General features: G+C 34.3%; 2 protein-coding genes across 3 annotated transcripts; one reads left to right on the top strand and one right to left on the bottom strand.

The window, feature by feature from the left end:
• Positions 1–52: 52 nt before the first annotated feature.
• On the bottom strand, positions 53–9812 carry LOC116024826 (FRIGIDA-like protein 3). 2 transcript variants are annotated; one of them, XM_031265829.1, is made up of 7 exons: positions 9684–9812; positions 9217–9600; positions 3399–3500; positions 3125–3199; positions 1495–2554; positions 1161–1324; positions 53–689 (listed from the first exon to the last, which is right to left on the bottom strand). In XM_031265829.1, exons 5-7 carry the CDS (start codon positions 2540–2542, stop codon positions 276–278), a joined length of 1626 nt encoding a protein of 541 aa, XP_031121689.1. In that variant the 5' UTR covers positions 2543–2554; positions 3125–3199; positions 3399–3500; positions 9217–9600; positions 9684–9812; the 3' UTR covers positions 53–275. The 2 variants fall into 2 exon arrangements, with proteins under 2 accessions (XP_031121689.1, XP_031121690.1); XM_031265830.1 differs by lacking the exons at positions 9217–9600; positions 9684–9812 and having other exon boundaries at positions 3399–3585.
• Positions 9813–13577: 3765 nt separating this feature from the next.
• On the top strand, positions 13578–17066 carry LOC116025684 (probably inactive leucine-rich repeat receptor-like protein kinase At5g48380). Its single transcript, XM_031267010.1, has 3 exons — positions 13578–13796; positions 14440–15391; positions 15615–17066. The coding sequence occupies exons 2-3, from the start codon at positions 14561–14563 to the stop codon at positions 16626–16628; spliced, it is 1845 nt and encodes a 614-aa protein (XP_031122870.1). The 5' UTR covers positions 13578–13796; positions 14440–14560; the 3' UTR covers positions 16629–17066.
• The last annotated feature ends 359 nt before the right edge of the window (positions 17067–17425 follow it).

The following is a 17425-nucleotide window of genomic DNA, read 5'->3' as shown; positions in this document are numbered from 1 at the left end:
AAGTTAATTTGATCAATAGATAGTAAGTAAGACAAATAAAATGAGACATGAGTAAAACAGCAAAACAAAAGAAAACACTAGAGAGCCAAAATGAAATATAAACATGTACGGTGGTGCATATTAAAACATTACAGCATTAGCTTTTACAATAGACTAGAAATTAACAAGTCGGCAATTTTCAGTAATAAAATTACTCATACGGTTCAAATTAAGCAAACTCAGAGGGGGTTAAGGACTAACAGCTAGAAAGGTAACCAAGTTCAGCGCTCTAGTAATTAGTGCAGGTAAGTTGCCTGGTAATGGTAGCCATTTGCAAAGAAGTTGCCATGCCCAGGGAGATTGTAAGCAGGAGTAGCCATGAACGAGGGGATATGGGTGTCGGTTGGTCCAGTGTAGGCGTACTGTCTCTCGTACAAGCACGGTGGGTACCTGTCAGTGGTTCTAGCGTAGAAGTTCTTGTCAGTGGCAACGTTAGCAACTCGGGAACCATGGCAAACACCATTAGCACGGGGTCTTTTGGGTTGAGGTTTTGGAACTTCAGTTGCCCTTTTCTTGTCTGCCTTGGCTTTCTCCATCTGGAGAACTCGTTTTTGGAGGGGATCCACAGGATATTGCTCCTCAAGATTATGATCCTCGATGCATTTAATCACAGCCTTCAGTGCATTCAATTCCTTCTCATTTATATCATTCTGGAATACAAGAAAAATATTACTCCGTAGCTTTTAGAAATTTGGACAATAAAGCCATAAAGGCATTCAATTTTTTACAAAGCTTCAGCATGCCTAGCAGCCAAGGCTCCAATGTGAAAACCCTGATAACTCATGCCTGCAATGGCTTTATGAACTAGTCAGTGATTCTGTCAATTCAACAATTAGCCATTTTACCAGAGTCAGAGAACTAACTCATCATCATACAAATAGAGTTCTCAGACTCCCACACAGCCACACTTTGGCCCCCTTCCCCTCTTTCCTTCCGAAAAAAAAAAAAAAAAAAAAAAAACAGATAGGGGAAACAATATATACTATGATAAACTGATAAAGGTGTCAAAACTTTCTGATCCCATTGCAGAAGGCATCATATTTCAGCAGAATATATTATCCACTCATCCCAATCTTCAGAGTACACCTAGCTCTATAAATATTAGGGTGAAAAGAACAAACCTGTACAGTGGGTGTATTCCCAGATTTTCCAGGAGCCTTGCTTGCCTCGTTCAAATAAGATTTCAGTAGAGGAACAGGTGGAAATTTCTCAGTCAGCTCAAAGGCAAAAGCTAGATTAACAGCGTCTATTTGCCTTCCAATATTTACCAAGACATTAATAACACCTGTAAAGTGCAAACAGAACGCTACCGTGTTATAAAAACAGTCTGCAGAATAATTAATTTCTAACGATTTTTTTTTTGGGTGAAAAAAAGAACCAAAAACATCTGCAGAAACTAATCAAAAAATAAATTGATCTTTGGGCAGTTCATGCAACCATTATGTTAGAACCGACCTGGCATTTTATCTGAAAGTCCAAGGGAACGGCATAAATCAGCTGTTTGACGACGACGGGAAACCATGGGTATCAATTTGGTTAAATCCTCCTGGTCAAAATCTGAGTTAATACCAAAAGTCGCTAGAAGCTGTAAGAATGCATGAGCCTCCAAGGAGTTCCCATGATTGGCATCAACATCCAGATCATCCAACTTTGGTTTCCAGTCTTCAGCAATAGTTTTTGCTCGAGCCTTCACACTTTCAGAGATCACTCTTGGAATAGACTCCATTTTCATGTTTGACAATAAACTGCTGAGGCACTCCATCAACATTATACAGGTTCGCCGAAGACCTAAGAGGTTTGCATCTTTTTTAGCATCTGAATTTATTATTTCTGAGTTGTAGAAACCCTTGAGTGAGTCCAAAACCAAAGAGGCAGGGTCAGCTGCAGCCTTCAGAGCAGGTGGAATCTCCTCTCTCATAGCAGCAAGGTCCTTGCGGTTGTCTGATATAAATTTGTGGATGCCATCTGAATCCATCTCTTGGCATAGCTTTACTAACTCAGGATAAGATTTCACCTCCACATTTCCATTCTCGTAATGCTCCCCATTATCTTCAATGTTACTCTCTGTGACCATTGCATTAAGAGGCTTTTCTTGCATAACAGATGAATCATGTTGGTTCGCAATATTAACTGTAGGTTCCACAGAAAATGGCTTCCGGCGCTTTTCTAGAGCAAAGGAAATGGCAGAAACTGCAGCATCTCTTTTCTCTTGTAGCCTTTCAAGTGAAGCTCTCTCTTTAGCCACAACAGCTGCTTCACGCTTCTCCAAAATCTCTTTAGATTGAACTATTTTTGTTTCAAACTCCTTCTCTTGATCTTCCAATTCCGTGAAACGCCTTTTCAAAGATTTCTCAAGACCATGAAAATGTTCTTCAAGTTGTTTCCATTTCATGTTGAGGGTAATTGCGCGGTGACTTTCAAGCTCAGCAAATGCTTTCTGCAGTTGCTGGATCTTTGAGGTAGTCGAATGCATGAGTATCTCAACTGACTGAGAATCTTCCATGGCAGCTTAGCCCTGGAGAACCATAATATACAGCTTAGAAGATATCGAATGTGAACAAAGAAACAACAGAGTCACACTGGCCAATTCAAACAAATTCATAATTCACTCCTATAATAGAGGGCACCACTCTGACTTTCTCTCCTCCATATTCACTCACAGAATAATGGTAACACAGTGAAAGGGTCCATCCATCAGTCAACATCACGATTCAAGATGTGGATAGTACAAACAATAATTGTCATTTTAAGTAATAAATCAACCCTATGGCGATTAATGAAGCTTCTCTTGTATATCTTGCATTATTTACCCATGGATCAGTAGAGTTCATGATCAAAACACCAACCTGTAAACTTCATCTAGCAAAGGCCTCACTAAATTCCCCAAATTCTATAGGATACCACAGAGGGCATCATTCAAGAACAAAAGAAATTGCTATCCAAAATAGTAAACCCCACTCTAAAGTTAATAGCATTAATAGAAAAAAGCATCAAAAGAAAAAACAAATAAATAAGTAGAAATTGAGAAAATTTTAAATCTCAAAAGCTAAGATGAAGCAAATGTAGAAGGCATGCCACAACATACCGAAGCGATAACGAGCTAAAATTTCAGCGACAAGTGAGAACACAGCAGAAATTGACACTCGGATCGGAAAAGCGACTGAAAAATAAGCATAATTAGTAAAGGCGAAAAGTCTAATTATAGTACTCCGCACAAACGAAAATCGAATAAGCAGAAAATTCTCGAATTCAAAATTTTTTTAAAAGTTGAGGTTTTGAAAAACAATACCTGATCTAAAAACAGAGAGGGAAATAAAGCGAGGGAATGAGCAGATGAGAGAGCAACGCGGTGAACTTACCGGATCGGAGGTGAGAGGCGGAGGCTGAGGACGGCGGGAAGTCGCCGGAGAATCAGACCATTTTGGTGGCGAGGGAGGGTTTGGGATACAGCGAGCGAATCCCTAAAGAGAGGAAAGAGGAAAGTATCAGCGAGAATGTTGAGTGGTATTTATGACAAGTCTCCGACACACACGCACACGCAGACAGACACACACCTCTCTCTCTCTCTCTCTATCTATCTGTGTCAGAAGATGAGTGCGTCAAAAGTGGTCTAAACTCTAAAGATACAGCTAGAAGTATCATTATACACAACTCAGCTAAATTTACTACTCCGTATTACTCTGTAAAAGGGAATTTTTACTGCGTATACATTTTGAATTGCTGAAGTTAGAGCATCCACACCATTGTATAATAGGAGAATCATGTCAGTGTAAAAACTAAGATTAAGAACCTTGAACTGATGTAGGAGATATTTAGAGAAGAAAGAATTCATCTGCTAAAACATGGATATTGTCAGTTTTGACAGAATTAAAAAAAAATAATAAATAAATAAATAAATAAACCAAGGAAGTGCGCGTTTGGCGCACTTCCCGCCCCAAGCGGGCGCGTATGGAACACGCGCCCGCTGGGCGAGGCCACTCTGACTCTTGCATTGCTTTTTATTTTTATTTTTTATTTTTTTTACAAACTGTCAGGCTTTGTGATTATTTTCTTTTTCTTTTTCTTTTTTTTCCTTCTCTCCATATTCTCTTTCCTAATCACACTTACAAAAACTCCTCAATAACCGCGAAAAAATTACACTGATAACTGGATCAAATATGTTTATCAAAAAATTCAAATCCATTTACTGTTTCTGAATTTGAAATGCTACTGTTTGCCGTGACGAAAACAACAATGGTGAGTTTGGTTGACGAGTTTAAACACTAGAAATAGGAATTAAAATTTTCTAATTAAAAAGGAATATCATTCCATCTTATTGTTAATCTAATTTTGGAAAAAGTGTCAAATAAACTCTTAATTTTTGTCAAAAGGTCAATTAAACTCTTAAACATGTCAAATATATCAAATTTATCGGTAACCAATAAGTTACCTTTAAAAAAATCGAAAGACGCACCAGTTCACCTTCTCCACTAGAGTATTTTATTTAATTTTTTAGAATAGTACATGCTGAGATGGAAGGGATAGAAGACAAGAGAGAGAAAATTGGAGTTCCTTTGTAGTGTGGAATTTTTTGTGGGCTCTGCTTGGAGAAAAAAAAAAAAAAAAAGAAAAAAGAAATGAAGTCAAGCACAGCCGTGCGCGTGTAGCTGGTGCATTACTCACCAATTTCTTTTTTAACAATTTCAGAGCAGTGTTTTTTTTTTCTTTTTTGTTTTTCTTATTCTCTTTCCATCTTCTATTTCTTAATCATACTTACAAAAACTCATCAAAAATCTAAAAAACAAAAAAAAAATTTAATTATTAAAGATGCTCTAAGTTCATTGTTAAATTTTAAAGTAGACTAAATTAAATTCTTTTTTTTAACATAAATTTAGTTGGAATATTTCAACCGCAATTGGAATTAAAGTACACTTATCTCAACTAAAATTAATATATAAAAAAATATATATATATATATCATTAAAAAGTTCTAATTAATATTTTTTAAATGACATTATATTGATATTCTTATTTCAATATTTTAAATTAACATATAATCTTCCTATATATATATATAATAAAACCAATTTGTATTTTCCGCCCAAATGATGCGCGTCGTTTTGAGATTGCCGATATGTACATTTCTATTGTGCATTGATTCATTGATTAACCAATGGTCATGTTGTCTCAAAAAAAAAAAAAACCAATGGTCATGTTAAAAAAAAAAATAACAAGGATTGCGTACTTGCGGCTGATATTAAGGACCAGAGAGGAGTGTCTAGATCTCCATCTCGGTACATGAACACGAAATGAAGAGAACAATGAAGAAGACGGGTCAGACTGTCAGAGGAAGAAATAGTTGTCCTGATCCGAGAAAGCGTGTCAATAGGTTATTTATACATGGGCTTTCAATATTTGGGCTGTTAATTATTATGAACTTTGGGTCCATTATTTCTGTTTATTTGATTAGTTCTGGTAGCCCATATATATATTATCCCGTATTATTTGGATCCAGTTTTGCAATGAATTGTAAACAAATAATCCACCTAATGTGCTCTTATATTTTGTATTCTTAATACAAATTTATAATTAACTACCTATTCAATTTTTTCTTTGAAGACAACTACCTATTCAATTATATTTCTAAAAATGATACACTTTAAGTTACACTCTAAATTGCCATTACGTATCAATACCCCAACATTATTGCAAAATGACAAAAATGTCAATTTACTTTCTATATCATTCCTTCTAGGTCAATTTTGTCATTTGGTTTTTTGTCCTATCAATATTCTAGCTAATAACTCAATATAATTTCATTCATTTGGGGTCTTGTCAATTGAGGCACATCCCGATTCATCTCATCTACTAATCTCTGGGCAGAAACGATTATAGACCCTTAAATTTGATATTCAAGCTTATATAATTTCATTAAATTTATTTGTTAATAAATATTTTCAATTATATCTCATTATTTACTTGATTAGAACAAGCAAGATAGTAACTTTTCATCTATCATATATAATATTTTAAAAAATCAAAATATTTAATTTAACTACTCAGTTAGAAAATTTATCTTTTACATTAAATTTTTATTTAACCCAAACATATAAACTATTGACCATCCCTTATATAGTATAATAAATCTTCCACTAAGACTTATTATAACACGAATTAACTCTGTTAAATCGGATAACCAAAGGTTGTGACCATCCCTTAATCATGCACGGGCAATGATGGAGAACAATGCTGACGGAGACAGCAAAGAATGAAAAACTGGTCGAATAATCAAGAATAAAACAAAACTAAAAAAACAAACACGGGGGAGGGGATGCGGAGTAATAATAATAGAGAATAAGGCAGACAGACAGAGACAAAACTCATACACATAAAGATATACAATTGAATTACCAACAGTTAAAGATAAACCCAAGAAAACAGAACTTTGAATTCAAAAGACTCACTACATAGAGTACCAGAATGTCCAATAATCGTAACGCTCCATTCAAATGATTAAGGATATAAAAAAATGGGGGAGTGGGTGGGGAGCAATAACAGAGAAGAAAGCTGACAGAGACAGCAGAGAATGAAAGACGGGTCGAATAATCAAGAATTCAAGAATATAAAAAGAAGGCTGACAGAGAGAGCAGGAAAAGAAAGAAGGTTTAGGAGATGGAACCTGAAGCGAAGAAGCAGCGATTGTCGTCGAAGGGGAAGGCGTACGAGACAGTATTTCAAAAAAAAAAAAAAAACTATAATGCAAGAGCCAGTTTGGCTTGCTCTCCGCCCATCAACGGATGTTTTTAAGTTCAGCTAAAATACGGACATTGGGACAAAAAAACAAAACATAATGTTTGGTCTTTCATGAAACACAAAGTCAGTGTTACCAAAAACAAATGCATTGACGATAATGATGATGTATATATTACAATCATAAAATGCAGTTTACAGACCATTAGGATGCGAGATCTCTCATGTAAATCTCATAGCATTGGAAAAGACTCTTCATTGCATCCATATAAAGGCATTCCTCATCCTAACTAAGCACAATTATTAACTAGCAAACAATGAAGAGAATGAACTATGGATACTCTCATACTCATTCTTGGTAGATGGAAGATAAAATTGCAAACCAGACATCCTACAATTGACAAATACTATATGCTAAGCAATGATTAAGTAAAATGCCTTGAGTAATTGCTAAGTAGCCATCTTACTAGACAATTAAATGCAGGTTAAACAAATGTATCAAAGCACCCAAGCCTCCATAAAGAAAAAGTACAAATCAATTCACCTTATTTCCAGCAGTGTGCCAAAATAACCCAATTAAATATATCAAAAACAAATGGAACAAATAATAATCAAAGAGCCCAAGACTCCATCAAAAAAAATCAATAAAAACGTTGAACATCATTTCAAAAACAAAAAAGAACACTAAAATACAATGAGCATCATTTCATACACTAAAGGAACACTTCAAACCATGAAAATCATACACAATTCACTTCCATCATTTCATACACTAAAAGAACACTTTAAACCACCGAAAATCATACACAATTCACTTCACTCACGGAGTGTGTCAAAATAACCCAATTCAATATATAAAAAAACAAATAGAACAAATAATGATAGAAGAACGCAGACCACAATCAAGAAGAATCCATAACAACTCCCCTTTTATTACAACACAGTTAATAAAAATAAAACAATTCAATATATCCAAAAATGAAACATGATCAAGGCACACAAGGCCATATGAAAAAGATTCTATAGTGGCAAAACAACCTGATTCACTATATATAAAAAAAATAAACAAAGGAACTGCAAAACCCACAAAAAATTACTACAAATTAACAAAACCCTATACAAATGTCGTAAATAAAAGATATACAAATGAAAACCATACACTAAAAGTCGTAAATAAAAGATATACAAATGAATTTACCAAACAATATTCAGTGAAAGATAAATCCAGATAAATCCAAGAAAAACAGAATCATGATACACTCACTGTAAATTATCAGGTGGTCCAATAATCATTACACTCCATTTGAACAAAAATTAATACTTGAAAACAAGATAAATTTAAATTAAAAAAAAAAAACAATAAAGTATACCTGATAACAGTGATAATTATTTTGAAAAACTAAAAAGAATACAAGAAACACTGATAACCAACAATAACGTATACCTGATAACAGTGAAAATCATTTATAAAACTAAAAAGAATACAAGAAACGCTGATAGCCATTTTAAAAATTTAAAGAACACTTAAAATAGCTGAACATCACTTCAATAACTAATAAGAAAACTTAATGCTGAAAATCATTTCAAAAATAAAAAGAACACTTTAAACCACTAAAAATCATACACAATTCACCTATTTACAGAAATGTATCAAAACTCCCAATTCAATATATCAAAAACAAATTGAACAAATAATGATTAAAGAACTCAAAGCCCAAAGAAGAATCAATAAGTTACAATAGAATGTGTCAAAATAAACAAATTCACTACATCAAAAATAACTGAAACAATTAATGATCAAAGCACACAAGCCTTGATAAAAAAAAATTCATAACAATCCACCTTATATCACAAGGCAATTTATCAAAATAAAACAATCCAATATATATCCAAAAATAATCACTTACTGATCAAAGAACACCCCCACACAAAGAATGAATAACGAATAGATTGAAAGCACACTGTAAAAATATAACCCGATTCACTATATAAAATAAGTAAATAAGATAATAATACTCCGTAATAAAGAACAACAAACCAAAGGAACTCCAACACACACAAATAATTACACTACAAAATTATCAGAACCCTATAAATCAATACCAGAGACAAAACTCATACACATAAAGATATACAATTGAATTACCAACAGTTAAAGATAAACCCAAGAAAACAGAACTTTGAATTCAAAAGACTCACTACATAGAGTACCAGAATGTCCAATAATCGTAACGCTCCATTCAAATGATTAAGGATTAAAAAAATGGGGGAGTGGGTGGGGAGCAATAATAGAGAAGAAGACTGACAGAGACAACAGAGAATGAAAGACGGGTCAAATAATCAAGAATTCAAGAATATAAAAGAAGGGGGAGGAGGACGGGGAGAAATCTAATGGAGAAGGCTGAGACAGAGAGAGCAGGAAAAGAAAGAAGGTTTAGGAGATGGAACCTGAAGCGAAGAAGCAGCAATTGTCGTCGAAGGGGAAGGCAAGAGCCATTGTCGTCGAAGCGAAGAGACAGTATTTCAAATTCCCAAAAAAAAAAAAAAAACTATAATGGAGACTAGCCGTTTCCGGCTCCGCAAATGCAAGAGCCAGTCTGGCTTGCTCCGCCCATCAACGGATGGGTCTGTACGCTAAATTTGGGGCCTTGAGGCGCCTTTTATAGAAGCCTCAAGGCTCCCATGCCACTTTTCCCACCGATGTGGGAAAAGTGGCAAAACTAATAATTGTTAATCTAAATATCTAATTCTTCTGATTCTTCTCGCTGATGGACCTCCGCTCGCTGCCTCATCCTCCGCTGCCGCGAGTCCGCGCCGCCGCGAGTCCACTTCCTGCGCCGCCACCTCCGCCTCTCATCTTTTTCGCAAATTAAAGAGAGGAAAAAACAAACATGGATGAAAAAATGATAACCAACCTGAGTCAAGGTTGCCTTCTTCTCTGAGCTCTCTTCGATTTTCCCATTTCCTTCTCCTCTCTAGCTTGGCTTCTTCGATTGCTTTTCTTCTCCCAAATTCTTCGACTGCTTTTGCACTTTGCAGTAGTGAACAATGAGTAGGGTTAAGTGCAATGGGTTTGGGCTGATGGGCTACAAATGGCAAATGGGTCAGCACATTAGCACTTTGGACTTTGGTAGGCTTAATAATAATAATAATAATAATAAGAAGGTTTATGGGTTTAGATAATAATAATAATAATAATAATAATAATAATAATAATAATAATAATAGGGGCATTTAGGTCTTTATACACATTATTCCTTACCATTCTAAACCTAACCAAACAACATAATTTATTTTCCCAGCAACTTCTTTTCCACCAACCAAACAACATAATTTATCTTCCTGGTAATTACTATTCCACGGAATTTCACTTTCACTTCCCTTCCAATACTTTCCGCGAACCAAACGAGCCCAAAAGGGGAGCCGGTTCCGCTCCGGCTCCACCTTATGTTTTATTTTTATTTTAATTCTTTTTATTTTATTTTTTATTTTTATTATTAAATAAATAATTGATTATTATTATTTTTTTATTATGAAATTTATTTATATTTTATACCTTTTAATTATTTTACATATTAATTGTTAATCTAAATATCTAAATTTACCAACCATTGATACAATGCATTAGTCAAACTCGTTAATATAATCTGCTATTTACTAATTGCTAACCAGCCAAATAAGACTAGAGAGAGATCCAAGTGAGAGTGGTGGAGAGAAAGTATGGCGCCTAAATAGTCGACTTATCGTTGACTTAATGGATTAAATTAAATTTGTTAAGGAGTTTTTAAAATTTAATTTAGTTCATATTATTTTTAAATTGTTCATAGCCCAACACTTTTTTTTGAAATACCAATTTCTATTTTGCTTGATTTTTTTAATTTATTCAACTATGAACAGGTCCATCCAAAAACAAAAATATAAGCTCTGCCCATCAAAAATTTTCAACAAGTTTTAAATCTTTTTCAATTTCTTTATTAATTTGGTTGACTAATGCTAGGCCAAATAATAAATATTTAGGCCACATATGGCTTATAGCCTAATTTTTTAATTACAAAAGTTAAGTTTTTTTCTTAATATCTTTAATTTGGTCTGGTTAAGATGAATGGAGTCGAACAATAAAAAATCTAAGCTCATACTAGTCTATATCCCCCCAAAAAAATCAAGTTTTTTATTTTATTTTTTAATTTCATTAGTTTTGAGATTTCAGTCATGGTTTAGATCAACATCCTTCATGTAGTTCATCACTTTATCGTTCTGCCTTCTGTGAATCGCAACTTCAGATTTCACTCTTAGGGGCCGTTTGGTTCGGGTCATATGAGATTACCTAGGTAATCTAAGTCTGGTAATGTTATATTACATTGTTTGTTTCAAGTTATGAGATTACCTGGTAATGTTATATTACCTAAAAGTTGATGTGGCGGTAATGTGATTACCCCCGTTTTTTTAGGTAATCTAAGATTACCTTGGATTATTCCAACTTTGCCTTTGTTAACTAATCCTTATATATATATATAATAATAATAATAATAATAATGATAATACTAACACAATAACATATATAAAATAAATGTATGTTTATATAATCAAATATATATGTGTGTATATTTATATATTTATTTTTTTAATATTAAACATCAATACATTCATACATATAAATAAATAAAAATACACACAATAAAGGCACACAAATAAATAAATAAATAAATAAATATATATATATATATAAGGACATTATAGTAAATTGTCACATATAACCTAAAATATAACCCTTAACCAAACAAAAGTAATATTATATTTCACAATCCAAACCAAACACACCAGGTAATCTTACATTCCCAAAATCTCACATTACCTTCCATGAGGTAATCCTACTACCTGGGGTAATCAAAGATTCCGTGAACCAAACGCCCCTTAGAGTTTAGACTTCGCCTTTGCCCTCTGCTACAAATCGCGAATCCAAGCTCTTCACCCGTGCTGCCTGCTCTACGTCGCCACCGCCTCTGCGAATCTGCAAACATGTGAAGTGCGAACTGCGAACTGCGATTGACCATGCGACCATTAGTGCTAAATTTTTTTGTTTAAAACTATTTTTTTAAAAGAAATTATAACATGTTAATGTAATTAAATTGAGTTAAAAATAATTGATCTTAACCGACCAAAAATTTCAATTTCAGTCGGTTAGGTTATGAGACTAATACTTTATTATTATTCTAGTTCTCTTTCACAGAACTCATCTCCTTACGGGATGCACAATGCATTGTGCACCCTGGTCCACGGTATAACGATCCAAATAATTGAAACATTAGTAAACAAAAATATTATAAAGTAAAATTAACTAGAAAGTATGGAATATAATATAGTGGCCAAATTGCTACAATACAATTGCCATTGTAAAATTCATCTATTATTAATGAATGATTTGTAATTTAAATGGGAATAATTTGATTTCCCTTAAACAACATTTCAAATTCAGAGCACTATAACAACATAAATCATATTTTTTTTCCTTAAATTATAGGATAAGAATACGTTATTTGAAAATGGATAAGAATAAGTTTAGTTCTTAATTATCATAAGTTATGTCAAGGACCTTGTAGTCTAGTGGTATCAAACCCTTCCCTTTATACAGGAGGTGGTGGGTTTGAGTCTCAGTGAACAGATACTGCATTCTAATAAAGTTAGTAGTATTAAAAAAAAAACAAATTATCATAAGTTATAAATTTAGCTATAAGGATCTGTGGTACTCAAGAAAAATGAAATTAAAGGAAAATGTTCAATTTGATGGAAAATGTGTTCCTAATTTTGTAGTGGGAAAACATTTTCTGAATTATTTATTTTCCATCTCTCTTCCCTCATATTTTAAGTTAGTTTTTTAGATTATTATTATTACCACTACCACAACCACGCCAAAACACAACCATAGCATCACCATCACCATGACACCAACACCATCACCATCACCACATCTTATTATTATTATTATTATTATTATTATTATTATACTACGGAGTAACAAATAATATGTCCATTTTAAAGAAAATGAGCCAGACAAAGAAAATACAATTTATTAACTTTTAATCAAATAAAAAAATATAAGGAATAACGGTCAAATAGGCCATTGAATTACACACCAAAATGCAATTAGGTCATCGAACTAAAAAACAATGTAATTGGGCACCTAAACTACACAAGTTCATGTAATTTCATCTAAAATGACTTGTTTTAACTGATGTGCCAATTATCAATTTTAAAAATAATATTTTAAAATAATTTTAAATAAAATAATTAATTAAAATTAAAAATTAAAATTAAAAATTAAAAATTATTTTTAAAAAAATTAATCGTCTCCGGCCGGCTTCGTCTCCATGGCCGGAGATGAAGGTCTTCGTCTCCGGCCATGGAGATGAAGGACCCTGGCCATGGAGACGAATCATCTCTTCATCTGCTTGGCCGGAGACGAAGCGGATCTTCGTCTCCTGGCTATGGAGACGAAGGTCCTCGTCTCCGGTCGACAGTTTTTTTTTTTTTTTTTTAAATTGTAATTTTAATTCTAATTAATTATTTTATTTAAAATTATTTTAAAATATTATTTTTAAAATTAATAATTGGTATATCACGTAAATAGATCATTTTAGATGAAATTACATAAATTTTTATAGTTGAAGAACCTAATTACATTATTGTGCCACTTGTGTAGTTCAATGACCAATTTGACCATTATTCTAAAATATAATTTTCAGGCATCTCGTCAATCACCAGAAATTTCACACCCCCGTTTTTCTCACGGCAAAAACAGACTCAAATAGCGAGTCAGAAGATCAGTGGTTGACTCGCCGTCCTCTTTAACGCTTCCTCCATTTTTCTTCTCCACATTCTCAAAGTCTATAGTCTTCCCCCCTCTCGCTGCCAAAGCGAGCAACGATGAAACTTCCTTCTTTGACCCCAACAAACCATATAATCACTCTTCCAATTCTCGCCATTTCTACGTCGCCTCCACTCTAGAGATCCCTCCCGCCCTCTGAGAATCAGTACGTTGTTCTTTCTTTAGCTTTAATTTTGTTCCTTAAGGGGTGAAACAAAACTATAGTCCCTTGATATTCTGTCTGTGCCTTGCTTTTCATACTTTGTTTAAAGACTTGCTTAGAATTTCCTTTCAGTCTTTTGAGTTGTTTGAAAATTTTTAAAAGATTGATCAAGGAGCTTTAGAAGCTCTTATGTGAAATAGAATTTGCCTTTTCATTTCAATTGTCCTTTTCTGAGTTTTCCTATGCTGGTGTGTTTTATTCCTTGTTTTCTCCAAAGGGTGTCTAAAAATTTTCATTTTTTGTGCGTAAGTTTGAAGCTTTGTGTTTATGGAAGGATAGGCGAACTCTATTGGGTTTAAGGTATTTGAAAGAGAAGATCTGCTCTTTAATGTCACTTATCTTTATTGTGTATCTCCTCTTTTTCTTAGGGGTACGAAGATTGTTCTAGTGCTATAAGTAGTCCTCATCAGTTATTGATATTTCTCTTCACTTTGTGTTTATCAATGGTGAACTTTGGGGCAATATTTGATCAGGGTTCTGCCTGAGATTGAGTCATCTTGCATTTATAGTATTCTCTTGTTCTGAAAAAAACTTTTGTCAGTTTTGTGGAGTATAAAATTCTGACAGAGTGGAATTTGTTTTGCAGTTGATTGTGATGCTTGAAGTTCATTTACTTGTCTGCAAAGATATTAAATGTGCCATTCGAGTATCTTAGAAGGTTCTCATCATTTAGGTACTTGAGGTTCGTGACTGGTTCACTGTCGAAGATGGAGTTGAATAACAGATGTCTCACCACGCTTTCTACCATCTTCATTTGCTGTGCCTTGAGTACCAGTCTATGTTATTCTCTTCAGAGTGATATAGATTGCCTTAAATCCATAAAAGAGACTCTGCAAGATCCACTTAACTACTTAAGTTCTTGGGATTTTAATAATAGCACTGAAGGTTTCATCTGTAAATTTACTGGGATTGATTGTTGGCATCCGGATGAGAGCAAGGTGATAAGCATTCGTCTCTCAGACATGGAGCTGAAGGGAAAATTTCCAGTTGGCATTAGCAAATGCGAAGCTTTGACGGGATTAGATCTTTCAAGTAACAAGATATTTGGTGCTATTCCACCCAACATCTCAAAACTCATTGCTTTTGTAACAATCCTTGATCTCTCCTCCAACCAATTATCAGGAGAGATCCCTGTCGGTCTTGCAAATATAACCTTCCTAAACTCGATTAAACTTGATAACAACCAGCTAACAGGTCAAATTCCTCCAGAATTTGCTCTGCTTGGTCGGCTCAAGGAGTTTAGTGTAGCAAACAATCGTTTGTCAGGGCCTGTTCCAAATTTCGGAAGTAATGTTAGTTCTACTTATGGAAATAATTTAGCACTCTGCGGAAAATCTCTGTCCCCTTGCCCGGGCCCACCAAAGAAATCACGCGTGGGAGTCATTGTTGGAGCTGCTATTGGTGGCGTAACTGTTTCAGCTATAGTTGTAGGTGTTGTCATGTTATTCTATTTGCGAAGGGCATCCAGAAAGAGGAAGGAAGGTGATCCTGATGGAAATAAATGGGCAAAGAGCATTAAGGGCGCCAAGGCCATCAAGGTAAGATAGTTTATCATTTGCACTTGTTAGTAATCTATGTGACTTTTTAGTAATATACGTCATTGGGCATTTTATTTCTTTTCCTTTGCCATAGAGAATTTTAAGATACCATTACTTTGATCCTCACATTTTCTCCACCACTACATTATGGTCGATACCATTACTTTTGCTTCCTTGCTTAATGTTATAGCTGTGTTTTAAACCATGATGACTTTTTTTTCAGCTTTCAATGTTTGAGCAGTCTGTCTCAAAAATGAGATTAAGTGATCTCATGAAGGCTACTGACAACTTCCACAAGGGGAACATCATTGGGTCGGGAAGAACCGGGACTGTTTACAAGGCCGTGCTTGAGGATGGTACTTCTCTTATGGTTAAGAGATTGCAAAACACTCAGCACTCTGAGAAAGAATTTATGTCTGAGATGGCGACTCTTGGAAATGTGAAGCACCGGAACTTGGTTCCTCTCTTAGGGTTTTGCATGGCTAAGCAAGAAAAGCTATTGGTCTACAAGTACATGGTGAATGGTACTCTGCATGATAAGTTACATTTTGTGAACGAAGGGGACAAAACACTTGAATGGTATTTGAGGCTCAAAATTGCCGTTTGCTCAGCTCAAGGATTTGCGTGGCTCCACCACAGCTGCAACCCCCGGATTATTCACCGCAACATTAGTTCTAAGTGCATCTTGTTGGATGCCAATTTCGAACCCAAGATATCTGATTTTGGACTTGCTAGGCTCATGAATCCAATCGACACTCACTTGAGTACATTTGTGAACGGTGAATTTGGGGACCTGGGTTATGTTGCCCCCGAGTATACACGGACTCTGGTCGCCACGCCTAAAGGCGATGTCTACAGCTTCGGTGTAGTACTACTGGAGTTGGTCACTAGCGAAAGACCAACGTACGTGAGCAAAGCCCCCGAGAGCTTCAAGGGAAACTTGGTGGAATGGATTTCCAGTCTCTCTGGTGAATCCAAGCTTCGCGAATCAATCGACAAATCCCTGCTTGGAAAGGGCTACGACAGTGAGGTCTTCCAGGTTCTTAAAGTTGCTTGTCGCTGTGTGTTGCCCGCTCCCAAGGAGAGACCCACAATGTTTGAAGTTTACCAGCTTCTACGTGCCATTGGCGAGCGGTACAATTTCACAACCTATGACATTATGATGCCCTCAGAGGGCGACGATGGTATTGAACTAGAAGAGCTGATTGTTGCCAGAGATACGATAGACGGTCACTGAACAGGTATGAGCAAGCAAGAGCATGGTAACGACGAAGCCATGATAGAGATATATAATTATATGTGTTGAGTTCTCAAATAATTTCACACGTTTTGGATGAAGTCTAGCATTTCTCTTATATATATATTACCATTCTATTAGAAAGCTTCCCACTTTTTTCAGCTTATCAATTTTCTTTTTCTTTTAATGTCTGTACAGTCTATTAGGTAGAATGTGATAAATGATGTTTAAGGCTATTGATTGGAACAATGATTTGTTTAAAGGTTGCTGTTGTTGCTGTTATTTATATCAACTTATAGGAAGAGCTTTGATCCCAGCATTGTTGCTGCCTTAAAGCAGGATTGATTTGAAAAGAAAAAATAAATTAGAGGTGTATTTGATTCGTAGGTTAGACACAAGGAATGTGAATGAAAGTTATAGACATTGTTTGGTTGACAACTTTTTTAAAACACATATTTGAAAGTGTATATTTATTTAATTATAAGATCAATGCAAAAGATTCAATAATATATGACTTGTTTTATTGCATTTATTTTAGAAAAATTGATATGGAATGTGATTTATGAAATTATATTATTATTAAAATAAACATGGGAAAAGGGGAAATTTATTTTAAAAAGCATCAATATAATTTTTTATTATAAAATTTTATTACCATACTCTGTAATTACTTTCAATTCCTTAATTTCTTATTCTCCATTATTAGCTTAATTACAATTATTTCCTTATTTTACTTAATTTCATTATTAGCTTAATTATAATTAATTCTTTAATTTCTTAATTAGTATAATAATAAA

This window comes from Ipomoea triloba, chromosome 7 (genome assembly GCF_003576645.1).
Source record: "Ipomoea triloba cultivar NCNSP0323 chromosome 7, ASM357664v1".
Taxonomy (NCBI): domain Eukaryota; kingdom Viridiplantae; phylum Streptophyta; class Magnoliopsida; order Solanales; family Convolvulaceae; genus Ipomoea; species Ipomoea triloba.
Note: the sequence above shows the minus strand (reverse complement) of the source record. Positions and strands in the feature narration are given on the sequence as shown.

Bases quoted from the DNA above. Each gene is read 5' to 3' on its own strand.
- LOC116024826 (XM_031265829.1), bottom strand. From the start codon at position 2,542: ATGGAAGATTCTCAGTCAGTTGAGATACTCATGCATTCGACTACCTCA. The intron at 1,325-1,494 runs GTCGGTTCTAAC...TGCACTTTACAG, and splicing joins ACTTTCAGATAAAATGCCAG to GTGTTATTAATGTCTTGGTA. The intron at 690-1,160 runs GTTTGTTCTTTT...CTTGTATTCCAG, and splicing joins GGAATACACCCACTGTACAG to AATGATATAAATGAGAAGGA.
- LOC116025684 (XM_031267010.1), top strand. From the start codon at position 14,561: ATGGAGTTGAATAACAGATGTCTCACCACGCTTTCTACCATCTTCATT. The intron at 15,392-15,614 runs GTAAGATAGTTT...CTTTTTTTTCAG, and splicing joins AGGGCGCCAAGGCCATCAAG to CTTTCAATGTTTGAGCAGTC.